Genomic DNA, 19779 nt, shown 5'->3' on the forward strand with positions numbered 1-19779 from the left:
TGTCTGGGTGACAGTGTAGTCAGTAGCAACATGCACATGGGTACTGCATTGGGGGTGGGGGCTGGGGTACAAGGGGGGAAAGACACAGAACCTCCTCAATGCTTAGTGTCCCTGGTTCTACTAGTAAGGAAGGAGCAGGCTTCCTCCTGTGAGACGCTGGAGCTCAGAGAGGGTGGGAAGCCCTGGGCTGGGGGAGGACAGCTTACACTGGAAGCCAGTTCACCATCCACTGGGCTCTGGGGCTCTTTCCACCTGGGGGTATCTGACCAGGAACCATAACTATTAGGGCCCCACCTGTGACACTGACTTAAAGGAAAAACCTTCTCTGAAACTGAACATGATCAAACATTTCCCCTTTGTACTTTGTTCAGGCAAAGGGCTGAAAGTGATTCAGTGGTGCTTTGCTTTTGATCATCCAGTTGTGTGCCTGTGTTCTCATTTCAGCATCCACATGGCTCTCTGTCTTCATTAAGTTGAATAACATTTTATTTTAGCTTCCTAAACCTTTGCCCTTATAAGAGCAACACAAACACAGACCGAGCTCATGCTCCAAATAAGAGAGGCTGGGAGCTCTGTTCAGGCCTTTTCTGCACCCTGGCAGGCGTCCCAATCCAACCCCAGAACTCAGTCTGGACCAGGGTGCTCACAGAGATGACACAGGTGAATTCCAGGGCCATCACTCTGTCAGGAGGATGCCAAGGGTCCAGCTCCAGAGAGCACAGAAAACTCACTAGAACCAGGCTACCATTTCCACAGCAAATGTGGTGACATCAACACTACTCATCATAGACAAGGCTTCTGAGCAGGAAGCAGACGTGACTGTTCACCCAGGGAGAGTCCTGGAACGAACTCTTCAGCAAGGCCTCCCTCACCTGCTTCCCTGTCTGGAGATCAAACTGCAATTGATTCTCTCCAGCAGGGATGGAGGGCAGGGTTGACTTTAGAAACCAGGTGTCATCTCAGCCTTGAACACCAGGGAACCAAACACCCCACCACGTACCTCACCTCATGCCCAAGAGTTACAGTGGGCCAGAGTGAATGCACACCTGTGATAAGCCATCCTGTTTCTTTCAAACCCCTCTTAGGGCTGAGCAGGATGCCAGGATGAGTGAACTGGAGGGTCTGAAAAGACAATTAACTAATACAGGGGAAGAGGGGATGTCAAGGCTCTGGTATTATGTTGCCCAATATAACATACTTTTTCCCACAAACACTGAGCTCACTATCCTGAAGCAGATATGTAACAGACATGGCATCACTCAGCAGTCACAGACACGTGTAACTCTACATTTCATGTGACTGACAGCTACATTTTCCACAACCCGGAGGACTTTTGGGAACAAAGCAAGGACAGCACAACTCCCCTGGCAGGGGGAGGGAGGGAATTGCATGCAAGGACCCTGGGCTGACAGCCTTCCTGCAGGTTATCATTCATGCTCCGTGAGACCTGCTAGTTGTTGTTGTTCAGTCCCTAAGTCATGTCTGACTCTGTGCGACCAAATGAACTACAGCATGCCAGCCTTCCCTGTCCTGCACTATCTCCCAAAGTTTGCTCAAATTCATGTCCATTGAGTCAGTAATACTATCTAAATATTTTATCCTCTGTCGTTCCCTTCTGCTCCTGCCCTTGATCTTTCCCAGCATCAGGGTCTTTTCCAATGAGTTGGCTTGTCGGATCAGGTGGCCAAAGTATTGGAGCTTCAGCTTCAGCATCAGCCCTTCCAGTGAATATTCAGGACTTATTTCCTTTAGTATTTACTGGTTTGATATCCTTGCTGTCCAAGGGACTCTCAAGAGACTTCTCCAGCACCAAATTTCAAAAGCATCAATTCTTCGCTGCTCAACCTTCTTTATGGTCCAACTCTCACATCCATACATGACTACTGGAAAAACCATAGCTTTGACTACACAGACCTTTGTTCGCAAAATGATGTCTCTGCTTTGTAATATACTGTCTAGGTTTTTCATAGCTTTTCTTCCAAGGAGCAAGTATCTTTTAATTTCATGACTGTGGTCACCATCCATAGTGATTTTAGAGCCCAAGAAAATAAAGTCTGTCACTGTTTCCACTTTTTCTCCATATATTTGCCATGATGTGATGGGACTGGATGCCATGATCTAGTGTTTTGAATGTTGAGTTTTATGCCAGCTTTTTCACTCTCCTCTTTCACCTTCATCAAGAGATTCTTTAGTTCTTTTTGCTTCTTGCCATTAGAGTGGCATCATCTGCATATCTGAGGTTGTTGATATTTCTCCCAGAAATTTTGATTCCAGCTTGTGATTCACCCAGCCTGGCATTTTGCATGATGTCCTCTGCATATAAATTAAATAAACAGAGTGACAATGTACAGACTTGATGTACTCCTTTCCTGATTTGGAACCAGTCCTCTGTTCTACGTCCAGTTCTAACTGTTGCTTCTTGTCTTGCATACAGGTTTCCCAGGAAGCAGGTATGGTGGCCTGTATTCCCATCTCTTCAAGAATTTCCCACAGGTGTGACTCACACAAACTACCATGTGGTCAATGAAGCAGAAATAGATGCTTTTCTGTAATTCCTTCCTAAAGGAGATCAGTCCTGAGTGTTCATTTGAAGGACTGATGTTGGAACTGAAACTCCAATACCTTGGCCACCTGATGTGAAGAACTGATTCATTTGAAAAGACCCTTATGCTAGGAAAGATTGAAGGCAGGAGGAGAAGGGGATGAAAGAGGAGGAAATGGTTGGATGGCATGACTGAATTAATGGACATGAGTTTGGGTAAACTCTGGGAGTTGGTGATGGACAGGGAGGCCTGGCGTGCTATGGTCCATGGGGTTGCAAAGAGTCAGACACAACTGAGCTACTGAACTTAACTGAGCTGAGCTGGAATTCCTTTGCTTTTTCTAGGATCCAACCGATGTTGGCAATTTGATCTCTGGTTCTTCTGCCTTTTCTAAATCCAGCTTGCTCATCTGGGTGGTTCTCGGTTAATGTATTGTTGAAGCCTACCTTGAAGGGTTTTGAGCATTACCTTGCTAGCGTAGAAATGAGTGCAATTGCCTGGTAGTTTGAACATTCTTAGGCATTGCCTTTCTTTGAGATTGGAATGAAAATTGACTTTTACAGTCCTCTGGCAACTGCTGAGTTTTCCAAATTTGCTGGCATATTGAGTTTACTGCAACTTAACAGCATCTTTTAGGATTTTAAAAAGCTCAGCTGGAATTGGATCCTCTGTACTAGCTTTGTTTGTAGTGATGATTCCTAAGACCCACTTGAATTCATCCAGGATGTCTGGTTCTAGGTGAGTTATCACATTGCTAGTTGTTCCTATGTTCTTATTTCTTCTTGTTCAAGGTTCTGTGTCTTTGGCAGTGGCCAGCAAGTACTTTATAAGCATCAGCTCAAAAAATTCTCATAGGAACCCCAGAAACCAACGGATTTAAGAACACTCACTGCCCAAGATTAAGTAAATTATCCTAAGTGGTAGAGCAGATATCAGACCCAACTCTGTTTTATTCCCAAGCGTGTACATGTGTACTAATTCATTTCAGTCATGTCAAACTCTTTGAGACCCTGTGGCCTGCAGCCTTCAAGTCTTCTCTGTCCATGGGATACTCCAGGCAAGAATACTTGAGTGGGTTGCCATTTCCTTCTCCAGGGAATTTTCCCACTCCAGGGATCAAACCTATATCTCTTATGTCTCCTGCATTGGCAGGCAGGTTCTTTACCACTAGCACCACCTAGGAGGCCCCTTATTACCAAGGGTGGCTTTTATTCATAGCTGCAGTGTCTCTGAGGGAGAATAAGCAGGGTTAAGGATGCCCATATGTGACTACAGGCATTTTTCTCCAGACTTCATTATTTATGTTCAGAAAACTCCCAGATATAACTCAGCTAATATCCAACATCCTTTGTCATTACTGTACACCTTATTAAGCACCAGAGATCGAACAAAGTTCCTGGGAATCTGGTATGAGAACCCCTTAAAACAGCAGACGAGGATCCATGGTCTCAATACACCTGACAAATGTGCTCACTCACTGCTAGCAATGCCTGTGGCAGGTATTGCTAGTTGATCACAGCAGACTTTCAGACAACATTTGCATATGACTTCATCATTCAGACACTGCTAAATGCAAAGAGTGGCCTAGACCACCAAAAAGAATGAAAAGCAACATGGATTGACCTAGAGACTGTCATATGAATGAAGTCAGACAAAGACGGAGAAATATATGAAATCCCTTATATGTGGAATCTAATAAGAAGTGATACAAGTGAACTTACAAAACAGAAACAGACTCACACACTTAGAAAACAAACATATGGTCACTGGGTGAAGGATGAGAAGAATAGATAGGGAGTTTCGGATGGACATATACACAGTGCTGTATTTAAAATGGATAACCAACAAGTACCTCCTGTGTAGCACGTGGAAGGTTAGGTGCAGCCTGGATGTGAGAGGAGTTTGGGGGAGAATTGATACATGTATATGTATGATTTAGTTCCTTCATTGTTCACCTGAAGCCATCACAACATTGCTTGTTAATTGGCTATAACCCAATACAAAATTACTTTGCTAGTCTGTGAGATGAGTGCAGTTGTATGGTAGTTTGAGCTTTCTTTGGCATTGCCTTTCTTTGGATTGGGATGAAAACTGAATTTTTCCATTCCTGTGACCACTGCTGAGTATTCCAAATTTGTTGGCATATTGAGTGAGCACTTTCACAGCATCGTCTTTTAGGATTTGAAATAGCTCAACTGGAATCCCATCACCTCCACTAGCTTTGTTCGTAGTGATGCTTCCTAAGGCCCATTTGACTTTGCATTCCAGGATGTCTGGCCCTAGGTGAGTGATCACACCATCATGATTATCTGGGTCGTGATGATCTTTTTTGTATAGTTCTGTGTATTCTTGCCACCTCTTCTTAATATCTTCTGCTTCTGTTAGGTCCATACCATTTCTGTCTTTATTGTGCTCATCTTTGCATGCAATATCCCCTTTGTATGTCTAATTTTCTAGAAGACATCTTTAGTCCTTTCCATTCTATTGTTTTCCTCTATTTCTTTGCATTGATCACTGGAAACAGTGACAGATTTTATTTTGGGGGGCTCCAAAATAACAGCAGATTATTTTATTTGGGGGGCTCCAAAATAACAGGCCATGAAATTAAAATACACTTACTCCTTGGAAAGAAAGTTATGACCAACCTAGACAGCATATTAAAAAGCAGAGACAATACTTTGCCAACAAAGGTCTGTCTAGTCAAAGCTACGGATTTTCCAGTAGTCATGTATGGATGTGAGAGTTGGACTATAAAGAAAGCTGAATGCCAAAGAATTTATGCTTTTGAACTGTGGTATTGGAGAAGACTCTTGAGAGTGCCTTGGACAGCAAGGAGATCCAACCAGTCCATCCTAAAGGAAACAGTGCTGAATATTCATTGGAAGTACTAATGCTGAAACTCCAATACTTTGTCCACCTGAGGCAAAGAACTGACTTATTTGAAAAGACCCTGATGCTAGGAAAGATTGAAGGTGGGAGGAGAAGGGGACGGCAGGGGATGAGATGGTTGGATGGCATCACTGACTCAATGGACATGAGTCTGAGTAAACCCTGGGAGTTGGTGATGGACAGGGAGGCCTGGCATGCTGCAGTCCATGCGGTCGCAAAGTTGGACACGACTGAGCAACTGAACTGAATTGAACAATACAAAATAAAAACTTAAAAAAAAACAAACAAACAAACAAAAAGGAGTTGGCTAGAGAAAGGCAATGAAATGTCTTCCAGGTGTTATGCACTGCTCTGTGACTATTGCTCTACTCAATTTTGCAAAAATGTGCCAAATAAACCCAGTATAATCAGCTGAATATTCATCATTAAGATGAAAACTTCAACCTAAGTTTCTAGAGACAGCTAGGCAGTAGGAGCTGAAACAAAACCTCAGCACTTCAGTGGTCCTTCAGAGCACAAAGGTGAAGCAGGTTTATGCCTTCTGGCCACAGCAGTCAGGTGTCGTTTTTGCTGGAGGCTCCAGTTGTGACCTTAAGATATACCATCAGTTACTATTTAGAGAAAACAGCAGTGTTATTATTTATGGCACAGACCCACCACCTAGAGAGAGAACATAGACAATTCTAATCAACTAGCCAACACATGTGGTTATCTGGGGTGTGGAGAAGGGGGTATCTGGATTGAATTTACAGTCTAACATTCCTGCAGTCTACTAGGGTACCAAAAATTCCAATATTCCACAGAGATGGGGCCAAAGTTCTCAGACTCTTCAGGTGAAACATTGAGAAAATCCTGTACTGCTTCTTCAGGAAAAAGCCTCAGGAGGTTCCCTTCTCTCCACTTCTGTGTGGATGGGAAGTGGCCCTCTCCCTATGTATAAATCTTAATCACACGTTCCTTCTGGAACAATCCCTCTTTGAATGTACCAGAGACCTGCTTTTTCCAACAAAACTATTGAATTACTCCAGCTCAATTGCATCCTCAAATCATAAAATATCTGAAGCTTTGTCTACACAGAAGACTGGATGGAGCTCATCATTTCCTCTTCTGCCTCCCCAGGTCCTACTGTGCTGCCACGTCACATCAGCAGAACGCCACATACCTGGACTCTACTGTTCCCCATCCATCCAAACACCTCATAAGACCACACCTCACAGGAGTTCAGCTAGTTCTCTTGATAAGTGAAAACTTATTAAAAAAAAAAAAAATAAAGCTTTTATAAACCAGATGATCACTATCCTTTTTGCAAATAATTTGAATAAGTACCTCTTAAGCATTTTATTATTAAAAACAAAGCACACAAATGCCACAATAAAGGGAAAAAATTCCTTTGACTGGGTGAACTTAGATTTTTTTTTTTTTTCCACTTGGTAGATACAAAGAATCACCCGGTTCGATTTGCTTCACTTCTTGGCTTGGTTTCTAGAAGGTTACTGCTGCTACTGCTATTGCTAAGTCGCTTTAGTCATGTCCAACTCTGTGCGACCCCATAGACGGCAGCCCACCAGGCTCCCCCGCCCCTGGGATTCTCCAGGCAAGAACACTAGAAGGTTAAGTTGGTATTAATTTGCAATAATTATTCATGATTGAGGTCTCTGGTACAAATATCTTCCTTCCTTATCTTTTGGCTATAGTTCTTATAGCTTTTTAAAAAATATTTAACAATTCTACTTTTATTTTTTGTTTTAATATTGATGGAATATGTACATTAATAATGAGATAAATTCAATTATTTCATCATCTTTGATTACCTGTAGAATAGAAGGATTAATCATAAAATGTGTCCCCCATTGTTCTGTTTTTATTTTTTGGCTGTGCTGTGTGGGATCTTATTACCCAACCAGGGGTTGAAGCTGTGACCCCTGCAGTAGAAGCACAGAGTCTTAGCCACAGGACCACCAGGGAAGTCCCTGTTCCTCATTATTCTAAAAGTAGAAAACTGATTGGAGGAATAGACCAAATGCCTACTGAACAGATTCCCCGCCTGTGTCCTCCTAGGGGATTATTTTTAACATTATTTAAATTAGAAGTTTTGAGAAAGGAGGGATCACAAACAAACAGTGTGGTATCACTCCAAATACTGGTGATGATAAAGAGCAAAGCTGAAAATAACAGGATTTATCTTTTCAATACATTTAATAGCTGCAACTTACTTGGACATATAAATGAATGTATTTTTCAAATATGTCACTTCTGACATACATTTCCTTAATGTCTCCTTTCCTTTTCCTAATCTTTTACTATCCTTGTCATTTCTGGTAACTCCAGGAGAAGAAAAACTTCTACTTTCCTTCTACATTAGTTCCAACATGATGAAATATTTTATTTTTAAGGAAAGTATTTATAGAGTGGATACTCTGTGTTAGGCAGTATGTCATAAACAAGACAGAAACGGTTCCTGTCCTCATGGTGCTCACATTTGTCCTCTGTATGCTAAAAATGCAAAGCTGCAGTTGACCTGCTCCCAGCTCCATTTGCCTTAAGGACCACATTGACTCAACAGTGGCCATCACATTCAATTACATAATGTCAACTTAATGAGAAGTTCCAAAATATAGACTCTCTGGAATTTCAGGGTCTGGTTAATTACAGCATAAACAGAAGCCAGCCTGCATTGCCATCCCAACCTGAGAGCCTTGGTACTCACTTGTAGATTCCAGGCATTTCACATCTCATGACGTCCTTAAGAAATACCACTGGAGAACAAAGAAAATGATTCCAAGGGGAATCACAAGTATAGCAATCCAAAGAATCGAACCCACCATCACACCCACCACGCCAATCACAAGTAGAAACATCTGAAATAGTGAAAATAGATACAGAGGGCTCCTTATGAAGGACACTTTTCAAAGATAAACTTTAATGAGCTCTTTTGTTAGGATGCTGAGATTCATGGGGTCGCAAAGAGTCGGACATGACTTAGCAATTGAACTGAACTGAAGTGAACTGAAACTCCTTTCCTTGAAAGACTTGTTAAAACAGTAAGGAATGCTTTCCCATCCTAAGACATAAAACTATAGGTGGTCCTCATGATGTTTATTGTATGAGCCAAACACTATAATAAGGACTTTCTCAGTGTTGTTGTTCAGTCACTAAGTTGAACCCGAATCTTTGTGACCCCGTGGACTGCAGCACACGAGGCTTCCCTGTACTTCACCACCTTGCAGAGTTTGCTCAAACTCATGTCCGTTAAGTCAGTGATGGCATTCAACCATCTCATCCTCTGTCATCCCCTTCTCTTCCTGCCCTCAATCTTTCCCAGCATCAGGGTCTTTTCCAATAAGTCGGCTCTTCACATCAGGTGGCCAAAGTATTAGAGCTTCAGTTTCAGCATCAGCCCTTCCAATGAATATTCAGGGTTGATTTCCTTTAGGATTGACTGGTTTGATCTCCTTGCAGTCCAAGGGATTCTCATGAGTCTTCTCCAAACCACAGTTCAAAAGCATCACTTCTTTGGCACTCAGCTTTCTTTATGGTCCAACAGTCACATCCATGAATGACTACTGGAAAAACCATAGCTTTGACTAGATGGACCTCTGTCAGCAAAGTTATGTCTCTGCTTTTTAATTCACTGTCTAGGTTTGCCATTGCTTTTCTTCCAAGGAGCAAGCGTCTTTTAATTTCATGGCTGCAGTCACCATCTGCAGTGATTTTGGAGCCCAAGAAAATAAAGTCTGTCACTGTTTCCATTGTTTTCCCATCTATTTGCCATGAAGTGATGGGACTAGATGCCATGATCTTTATTTTTTGACAGAGCTCCCGCAATTAGGATTCGAAAGGCATTAAGGGGTGAGTTTCTGGATGTCTTCCTCCCCTGGGACACTGGAGGAGACCCACGAGGGGAGGGCTTCCTATCTGACTCACACCTGTACCTCAGAACCTCAAATCTATTCGGTTTGTTGAAGAGAATGAGGGAGAGAGGGAAATACCATCCCCCACCTCACACACACCTGACTCACAAACTTAAAATCCAAACAACCAGCAACATATCCTCACACCCTACATTCCAGATGGATCTTTCTCTTGCTTCAAACTCCTTTCAAGAGTAGCCTGTCTTCACCTCAACTCCCTCCACACCTCATGGATTTGCAGCCCTTTGCAGTCTGGCCTCCTCCCATCTGAAACCTGTTACTCAGGTCACCAGAAGCCTTCTGATCCGAAATCAACCGACAATTTTCCACGGATTCATCTTCTCATTTGCATTGAACAGACTCGTCCTTCCTTGGCTCCCCAACCTACTTCCTCCTTTCTCCCTTGATATTCATTGTGTGTCTCCTCCTGTCCCCTTTCTCTCTGCTTTCTCTCTGAGTATCGAGCCTTCTCATTCATTCTCACTGGGCAATCATGTCATCTTTACAGATTCAGCTACTACCTGCTCAGTGAAGAACACAGAGGCTCCATGCTCATCCCAGATCTCTTCCTCTAACACCAGATTCTTACTTCCAATGGCCTGCAGGATGCCTCCACCTTCAACTTCAAGATAATTGAACTACAGGGAAGATCTGGGATTGGAAATCAGTGAGACTAGAATTTTATCTCTTCATTACTGAGACTGTATCCTACTGAAATCAGGTAGCATCTATCTCTGACCCTCTATATATCATGCAAAACTATGTGATGATTCTGATTGTGACCACTAACTAACCATGTACTAAGCACACAGAGGAAACCCAACCTTGGTCTAGATTGTCATTAACAAAGAAACAGATTTTCAAAAAATCTTTCAAAGTAATTCACAATCACTTTTAAAATATAGCACTGTTTTTAGGAAAGAATTGTTTCTGGGGATAAATTATATAGTTAAACTCAGTAGGACACATTTAGGAAATAAGTTTGTGGAAGAGAAAACAAAAACAAAAACAGACATCTCTGCAGTAAAAGCACTCTGCCTCCAAATCTCAGCTTAATTCACATTGGTAACAGTGGAAGCTGTGCCCATAGGTTACACAGTCTGCAGTCAGATATTGACTCCTGCAATTCTATGCTCAGTTTTTGATAATGCATTTCATTCCTGAAATTAACACTTGGAAAGAAAAATAAAATTCTCCATGGATTTAATCACTAAAAAGTTCAGTTCAGTTCAGTCACTCAGTCATGTCTGACTCTGCAACCCCATGAATTGCAGCACGCCAGGCCTCCCTGTCCATCACCAAATTCTGGAGTTCACTCAAACTCATGTCCATTGAGTCTGTGATGCCATCCAGCCATCTCATCCTCTGTCGTCCCCTTCTCCTCCTGCCCCCAATCCCTCCCAGCATCAGAGTCTTTTCCAATGAGTCAACTCTTTGCATGAGGTGGCCAAAGTACTGGGGTTTCAGCTTTTGCATCATTCCTTCCGAAGAACACCCAGGACTCCTTTAAAATGGACTGGTTGGATCTCCTGGCAGTCCAGGGGACTCTCAAGAGTCTTCTCCAACACCACAGTTCAAAAGCATCAATTCTTCAGTGCTCAGCTTTCTTCACAGTCCAACTCTCACATCCATACATGACCACTGGAAAAACCATAGCCTTGACTAGATGGACCTCTGTTGGCAAAGTAATGTCTCTGCTTTTGAATATGCTATCTAGGTTGGTCATAACTTTTCTTCCAAGGAGTAAGTGCCTTTTAATTTCATGGCTGCAGTCAGCATCTGCAGTGATTTTGGAGCCCCAAAAAATAAAGTCTGACACTGTTTCCCCATCTATTTCCCATGAAGTGATGGGACCAGATGCCATGATCTTCGTTTTCTGAATGTTGAGCTTTAAGCCAACTTTTCACTCTCCTTTTTCACTTTCATCAAGAGGCTTTTTAGGTCCTCTTCACTTTCTGTCATAAGGGTGGTGTCATCTGCATATCTGAGGTTATTGATAATTCTGTCTACTAAAAAGTATACAGAATTAAAAAACATAAAAAAATAGTCCATGTGAGCAACAATATCTAATGAAGAAATGAGAACTGAGATGACCCAACATCATTCTTTAGAACCTCAAGTTCATAGACAAAACAGAGGCTGGGTAGAAGGTATTCCTGTAGGTCTTTCTCTCTCTCTCTCTTTTTTAAGACCCCTTAAGACAGAGTAATCTGTGAAAAGAAAAACTGCCTACAAAAACAAAAGACATTTTCTGAGATGACCTTGATCCCAGAATTGAATTACTGGCTTAAAGGCTTTGTACCTTCAATAACTGCTCTCTACTGTACTTGGACTTCCCAGGTGGCTCAGTGGTAAAGAATCCACCTGCCAATTCAGGAGACACAGCTTTGATCCCTGGATCAGTAAGATCTCCTGGGCAAGGAAATGGCAACCTGCTCGAATATACTTGCCTGAGAAATACCATGGATGGAGGAATCTGGCAGGCCACAGTTCATGGGGTCACAAAATAGTTGAACACAATTTAGTAACTAAACAATATTGTCCTTGTTAAAGTATAAATTTCACCTTATTTTTATCACTTTTTTTCTTTGTAAGTAACCACACCTACTGTTGCTGCTGCTACTGCTAAGTCGCTTCAGTCGTGTCCAACTCTATGCGACCCCATAGATGGCAGCCCACCAGGCTCCCCCATCCCTGGGATTCTCCAGGCAAGCACACCTAGCTTTATCCAAATAAAATAGTAAGTAAATATTTGTCCTCTGTGGTAATACAATGCTGGCTAGTGCTCAGTCATGTCCAACTCTTTGTGACCCCATGGACTATAGCCTACCAGCTTCCTCTGTCTATGAAATTCTCCAGGCAAGAATACTGGAGTGGGTTGCTATTTCCTCCTCCATGGGATCTTCCTGTCCCAGAGATCGAACTCATGTCTCTTGTATCTCCTGCACTGGCAGGCAAATTCTTTTCCACTGAGCCACCTGGGAAGCCCAATATGAAGCATAATTTAGTTCATCTAGGTTATCTTTCCACAAGAGTGATTATTTCTGTTATCAAATGCACTCACAGTAAAGAGAATCCACACCAGATACCTGGAAGGCAGGGGGAGAACCACTTGCCCAGCATGTTGCTGCTTCAGACCAACCTTGACATCACTGTGTAGCCACTCCTGCCCCAGGTGTCACTCATGTTAACTCAGCCTCCCAGTCACAGCCATGCCTTTCTCTCACAACTATGACCTTTACTGAAGATAACAGGACACATGACCAGGCTGAAAAGCCCACCATCAGCCCCTCTGAAATGACCTTGAGAAATAGGCACTCTACTTTTCCCTTTGAGAACTTGTCAAGATTGGTACATTACCTGGATTAAATCTTGAAATGTCTGGGGCAGCAAGTCATCCATATGCCCAATGTCTCTGGAGAAACGATTTAAAATTCTTCCTTGAGAGCTTGTTTGGAGGTTCTAGCAGGGGAGCGCAGCTACTCGTATACCCTTGACCGAAGACCGGTCCTCCTCTAGCGGGGATGGTCGTCCTCTTCGACCGAGCGCGCAGCTTCGGGAGGGACGCACATGGAGCGGTGAGGGAGGAAGGGGACACCCGCCTAGCCAGCCAGATCAGCCGAATCAACCCTGGCGATCAATGGGGTGACAGATGTCGCAACCAGATCGCCCTCACATCCTGTGGCGGATTCATTTTGATATTTGGCAAATCTAATACAGTTATGTAAAGTTTAAAAATAAAATTAAATTAAAAAATAAAAAAAAAAAAAATTCTTCCTGCAAGAACAGGATATGAGAAATTACTCATTTCCTAAAATAGGAAACAATTCACAGACAAATCAAAACAATAATTTTAAAGCATATATATTTAGGGACTTCCCTGGTGGTATAGTGTCCCCAGTGCAGAGGGTATAAGTTCAATCCCTGGTCCAGGAAGATCCCACATGCCACAGAGCAACTAAGCCTGTGTGACACGACTACTGAAGCCCCTGTGCCTAGACCCTGAGCTCCACAGCAAGAGAAGCCACTGCAATGAGAAGCAGGAGCACCACAATGAAGAACAGCCCTGCTTGCTGTAAGTAGAGAAAGCCCGTGTGCAGCAACAAAGACCCAATGCAACTATAAATAAATAAATCTTAAAAAAAAAGAAAAAAAAAGACATGTATTCAATATTTAATGTATTGGATTTCCCTAGTGGCTCAGGTGTGAAGAATCCACCAGACAATGCAGGAGACAAAAGAGGTGTAAGCTCAATTCCTGGGTCGTCAAGATCCTCTGGAGAAGGAAATGGCAATCCACTGCAGTATTCTTGCCTGGGAAATTCCATGAACAGAGGAGCCTGGTGGACTACATTCCATGGGACCACAAAAGAGTTGGACATAATTTAACAATTAAACAGCAAATTTAATATATTAAAAATTGAAATGAAATAAGCTGATGTGTGTAAAAAGAGAGAAAATAGGATTATACCTAAAGAGAAACAAAACTACCACCAAATGGCAGTGGGTGGGAAGTTGAAAATTAGTTCTGAATTTTAAAAGAATGAGGGACTCTTGTGGCAGTATCAAGAAGGGTTGGTGGATTTCAGAATGTTCCCTCCCTTTAGATCCATCCTATCTAAGATTCATTCCAAGAGCTAAGTTTAAATAAACAGTTGCAAAATACCTGTTAATCCTAATGTTACACTAATTTTGCTTTAGTTATCGATTAATTTTCCCAAATGATACTCTTTGAATCAACATAATTATAACCTCTCTGCAATTTTATTTCCCTCCAGGTCATTCACAACACCTCACATTTGGGGAAACTGTGAGTTATGACATTTCCAAGTTGTGAGTTTACTACTGGGGCAATAAGCCTTTATTTTCAGAGGTGTACCAGGTGTGACAAGCACAGACTTACAAATAAGCATCTAAGAAGATCAGAGGGATACAGGAAGGAAAACAAAAATATTACTAAATGAGTAAGGATCACTTATCGTTGATTTTATTTCCCTTTTTAGAATCCACAACAATAGTATATCCTAAAGGCTTCAGGATTAGAATATGAGAACTAATTTCTATTAAATATCTAGTGTGAACTTAAAACAGCACCTGCCACATCAGTAAACAAAGGATTCTGCAGCCATGAGGACTCTGAAGCCACCCCTACAAGGGTGGTGCACCCTGAGGAGACTCGGGATGAGAAAGAAGAGGGTACTGGCCCCAGATAGAGCAGGTGCATATTAAAGGAAGTATAATACAGAGAAGCCAATTTTGACTCAATGTTGGATCTGTTTCTTTGACCATAGCTATTCACTGCTTTTGTCAGGGAACCCTGCCCCTCTGTCTCAGGTTAAACTAAAGTGGTTTTTTTTTTTTTTTTTTTTTTCAGCTCACAGGGAGACAATCTGACCCTCACCACCTTTGGATAGCTGTAGAAAAGAAAAAAATTAACAAATCCCCTCCAATTTTGTAAGGTCAATGGCTTTACTTCCTCGCCTCCTCTCTTCTATGTTCTATAAATGAACCTGGCATCCAGACCCCAGTAAGATGGTTATTTTGAGAAATTAGTCTGCCATCTTCTCAGTCTACCAGGTTTCCAAATAAAGTTGCTATTTCTTGGTTTAACATGCATCTGTAAAACTTACTGGCATTGTGAAGGCAAGCAGTATAAGCTTGAACTCAGTAAGAAGTAATACCACTATATGTGGTTTTCTCTTCATGCCATCACATACCAAAAACAAATTCCACCATAAATTATCTATTACAAATTCTACTTTTGAAAATAAACACAGGGAAGTGTTCAACTTCAGTTCAGTTCAGTTCAGTCGCTCAGTCGTGTCTGACTCTCTGCGACCCCATGAACTGCAGCACGCCAGGCCTCCCTGTCCATCACTAACTCCCAGAGTTCACTCAGACTCACATCCATCGAGTCAGTGATGCCATCCAGCCATCTCATCCTCTGTTGTCCTCTTCTCCTCCTGCCGCCAATCCCTCCCAGTATCAAAGTCTTTTCCAATGAGTCAACTCTTCGCATGAGGTGGCCAAAGTACTGGAGCTTCAGCTTTAGCGTCATTCCTTCCAAAGAAATCCCAGGGCTGATCTCCTTCAGAATGGACTGGTTGGATCTCCTTGCAGTCCAAGGGACTCTCAAGAGTCTTCTCCAACACCACAGTTCAAAAGCATCAATTCTTTGGCGTTCAGCCTTCTTCACAGTCCAACTCTCACATCCATACATGACCACTGGGAAAACCATAGCTTTGACTAGACAGACCTTTGTTGGCAAAGTAATGTCTCTGCTTTTCAATATGCTATCTATTTTGGTCATTACTTTCCTTCCAAGGAGTAAGTGTCTTAATTTCATGGCTGCAATCACAATCTGCAGTGATTTTTGGAGCCCAAAAAAACAAAGTCTGATACTGTTTCCACTGTTTCCCCATCTATTTCCCATGAAGTGATGGGACCAGATGCCATGATATTCATTTTCTGAATGTAGAGTTTTAAGCCAACTTTTTCACTCTCCTCTTTCACCTTAATCAAGAGGCTTTTTAGTTCAGCTTAGCGTACCACTTAAAGAGTAGATAACTGATGCCCCCAAACCTTTGGGCATACCTTTGCAGTACTTAATTGGGCTTCTATTTCTTGAAGGAATGAAGTTCAGATAAGAGACACAGGATAGGGATACAAGATATACACTGGTATGCCTGCTGCTCTAGGATTAGTGATCTTGAAGATTTAAACTTGGTTCCAAATCCTTGAATAATAAATACATCAGCATCTGGAGAAGCCTACAGGTCATCATCAGCCTGTTGAACTGTGGTCATGAGCACTCAGAGGCTGTGATAACAGAGATTCAGTCCCATTCAATGCTCCCAAATTTATGACTGTAGCTTTCACATTAACAGGCTAAGTAGAGTAAATTCACAGCCATAATAGCACAGACTTCTCCAATCACTTCCTCGCTATGGCTTCATAACATGATGAGATCTGAGTGAGCCTCTGCATCTTACCATCCTGTGCTCCACACAGTGTCTGGACCAAACAACACGTGTTGAATAAATCTGAACAAGATGCTGCCCTGAATAGTCTTATTCAATCCTAACAACAGCCTTGTCAAACAGGAAGGGCAGCAGTTATTCCCATTTCACAGGAGAGAAGTTTCCAGACACCATGTCATTATCTTCACTAAGGTTCATCAGGTACTGCCTGTGTGCTAAATACTGTGAATATATTAACCTGTTTAATGCCCACAAAATCAAGGTATTGGTAAGTGTGTGAATAGTATCCTCATTTTATAGGTAAGAAAATTGAGACACAGAGAAATGAAATAACTTGCACATAAGTATTAACATAAATGTCGCTGGCTATTACTATTAGTAACTGGTACCAGGACTAAACCCAGAAGTTGGCTTCAGAGTCCATACTTATAACCATGACAACATCCTGCCTGGAGATTTGCCTCCAGTAGTATCTACCTACTTTGACCTTGATCACACAGCCAATTGATGACCAGGAAACTCCTGTCGTCTCTCCAGTCACATCCCTGCCTTGACAGGTCCTGTCAATCATCATTTGGAAAGACAAAGCCAGTATGGGCCTCAGCACAAGTCTAACCAACTGAGAGTGGGCATGTACAGTGATGAACTAACTCTTCATAGAAACCCTGGTCACAAGACTACCTTCCAAATCAAGACAGGTCAAAGGCCTCAGTGTGGAGGAAACAACCACTGGGAAACCTTCAGGGACACTCTTACTTAGTATTGAAGATCCTCCTACTATGTACCACAAGACCTCTTAAATGTAACCAAAAGTCCATTGTAAAACTAGAGGGTTGATTTTATTGAAGAGGATGTATACCTTTCACTGATCTTGTATTTTAATTAATCTTCCATTACCGTTCAGGTAAACCTCAAAATATGAGCACATGCCAGAGCTCTGGGGTCCCAAATATGGATGGGCAATGAAAGAAACAAACACACAGCCTGTCTCCTGTAGAGATGTTCCTGGAAGAAGTTCTTTCCTAGTTAACTTGACACTATGTAACATGGCCAGCGTTTCAACAACTAGTCAAAAACATTTCAGCACATTTGCATCATATATTGGGTATATATAGCAAATGGACTCTTAAATCATCCTGCAAAGTAAACATTCATTTATCTTTACAGATATGAATAAATTGGAATAAAAGCTTATATACTCCTATATTCAGATTTTTTTCCTATCAGGAAAAATTATCAATGAAGTTTTTGGTAGAAAATGAAAAAAAACATGGACAGTGATTTTCTTCCAAGCATATCTTCCATTTTCAAATATAAAAATGTAATCAGGCACTAAATCTGTTTATAAGATATATTCATTGAGAAACTTCATGTCTGACTTACCTATTGGATTTCTATTGAAGAACAATACCGGAGCTCTCAAAATGCTCTCCAACATTTTGCTGTGCAAAGTTTGTGAAGAATTAGCAAGGACATAGAATATCAACAGAGACCTTGTGATGTCATAAAGGATGGTAGATACAGTTAACCCTGAAATAAAGAAACATAAATCAGCACAAGATCTCTGTCTTATCCTCAACAATGCTGAAGCATGGTAGACAGTTTATAAAGATACTGTACATTTTATTCTATAGATAAAATTTACATAGAAATTTACATACATATATGTTAGTAAAGTAATGCTTAAAATTCTCCAAGCCAGGCTTTGATGATATGTGAACCGTGAACTTCCAGATGTTCAAGCTGGATTTAGAAAAGGTAGAGGAACCAGAGATCAAATTTCCAACATCTGTTTGATCATTGAAAAAGCAAGAGAGTTGCAGAAAAATATCTACTTCTGTTTTATTGACTATGCCAAAGCCTTTGACTGTGTAGATCACAAAAACTGTAGAATTTTTTTTTTAAAGATGGGGATCCCAGACCACCTGACCTGCCTCTTGAGAAACCTGTATATAGGTCAAGAAGCAACAATTAGAACTATACATGGAACAACAGACTGGTTCCAAATAGGCAAAGGAGTATGTCAAGGCTGTATACTGTCACCCTGCTTACTTAACTTATGAGTTTGAGTAAGCTCCGAGAATTGATGATGAACAGGGAAGCCTGGTGTGCTGCAGTCTATGGAGTCACAAAGAGTCGGACATGACTGAGCGACTGAACTGAACTGAGAGGCTATGGAGTAAAGGGGACCCTTCTACAATGCTGGTTGGAATATAAATCACTGCAGCCACTATGGATAACTGTATAGAGTTTCCTCAGAAAACTAAAAGTAGAATTACTTTATAAGGCAATAATCCCACTCCTGGGCATATATCGGGATGAAACTATAAGTCAAAAATATGCATGTACTCCTATGTTTATGGCAACACTATTCACAATAGCCAAAACATGGAAACAACCGAAACGTCCATTGAGAAATGAGTGGATAAAGAAGACGTGGTACATATAGACAATGCAATACTACTCAGCCATGAAAAAAAAAAAAAAAGAAAGAAAGAAAGAATCCATTTGCAGAAACATAGATGAACCTGGAGATTGTCATACTAAGTGAAGTAAGTCAGAAAGAGAAAGCCAAATATCATATTAGTCACTTATATGTGGAATCTAAACTATGGCAGAAATGAACCTATTTACAAAACAGAAACAGACTCACAGATATAGTGAACAGACTTGTGGCTGCATGGATGGAGGGAAGTGGTGAGGAAGGATGGACTGGAAATTTGGGGTTAGCAGAAGCAAACTATTATGTGTAGAATGGATAAACAACAAGGTCCTATGGTATAGCACAGGAAGCTGTATTCAATACCCTGAGATAAACCATTATGGAAAAGAATGCATATATGTGTATAGGTGAGTCACTTTGCTGTACAAAGAAATTAACACAATGTAGTAAATCAACTATATTTCAATAAAAACTTAAAAAAAAATAACAGAAACACAGGTTGCATGTAAACAGAGGGAAGCCCATGTGGCAACACAGCAAGGTGGATGCAGTCAGAAGCCAAGGAGAGAGGTCTCAGGAGAAACCTGCCCACACCTTGAACCTGTAGCCTCAAGAACCATAAGAAAATTGATTTCTATTCTTTAAGCACCCTCATCTGTGATAACATGCTATAGAATAAATGTTCTTCTTCTCAAAAGTCATACATTGAGACCTAAGCCCCACTGTGTTGGTATTAGGAGGTGGGGCCATGGGGAAGGACCAGGGCATGAGGGTGGGGCCTCCATGACAGGGATTAGTGCCCTCATGAAAGGACCCACCCCTCACCCCTGCCACCATGTGAGGACACAGGAAATGGGTCCTCAGTAAACACTGACTCTTTCAGCACCCTAACTTGGATTTTCCCAGCCTCCAGAAACAGGAGAGATAAATTTCCATCATTTCTAAGCTGCCCAGGCTCTGGTCTCTGTAAGAACAGCCTGGATGGACACAGAACCTGGCAAACTAACACAGGAT

At 41.7% G+C, this 19779-nt stretch overlaps 2 protein-coding genes across 2 annotated transcripts in view; both read right to left on the reverse strand.

The window, feature by feature from the left end:
* Positions 1 to 19779, reverse strand: part of LOC123464538 (ATP-binding cassette sub-family C member 4-like) — a gene marked incomplete at its 5' end in the record, with an annotated part of 335503 nt that overhangs the window by 73518 nt on the left and 242206 nt on the right.
* LOC123464837 (ATP-binding cassette sub-family C member 4-like) overlaps positions 1 to 19779 on the reverse strand; it is a 152740-nt gene that overhangs the window by 67338 nt on the left and 65623 nt on the right. The window contains 3 exon segments of the mRNA XM_045162479.1: positions 8140 to 8290; positions 12704 to 12783; positions 17706 to 17886. Of these exon segments, the coding sequence (XP_045018414.1) occupies positions 8140 to 8290; positions 12704 to 12783; positions 17706 to 17886 (412 nt within the window).

Source organism: Bubalus bubalis, chromosome 13, assembly GCF_019923935.1.
Source record: "Bubalus bubalis isolate 160015118507 breed Murrah chromosome 13, NDDB_SH_1, whole genome shotgun sequence".
NCBI lineage: Eukaryota > Metazoa > Chordata > Mammalia > Artiodactyla > Bovidae > Bubalus > Bubalus bubalis.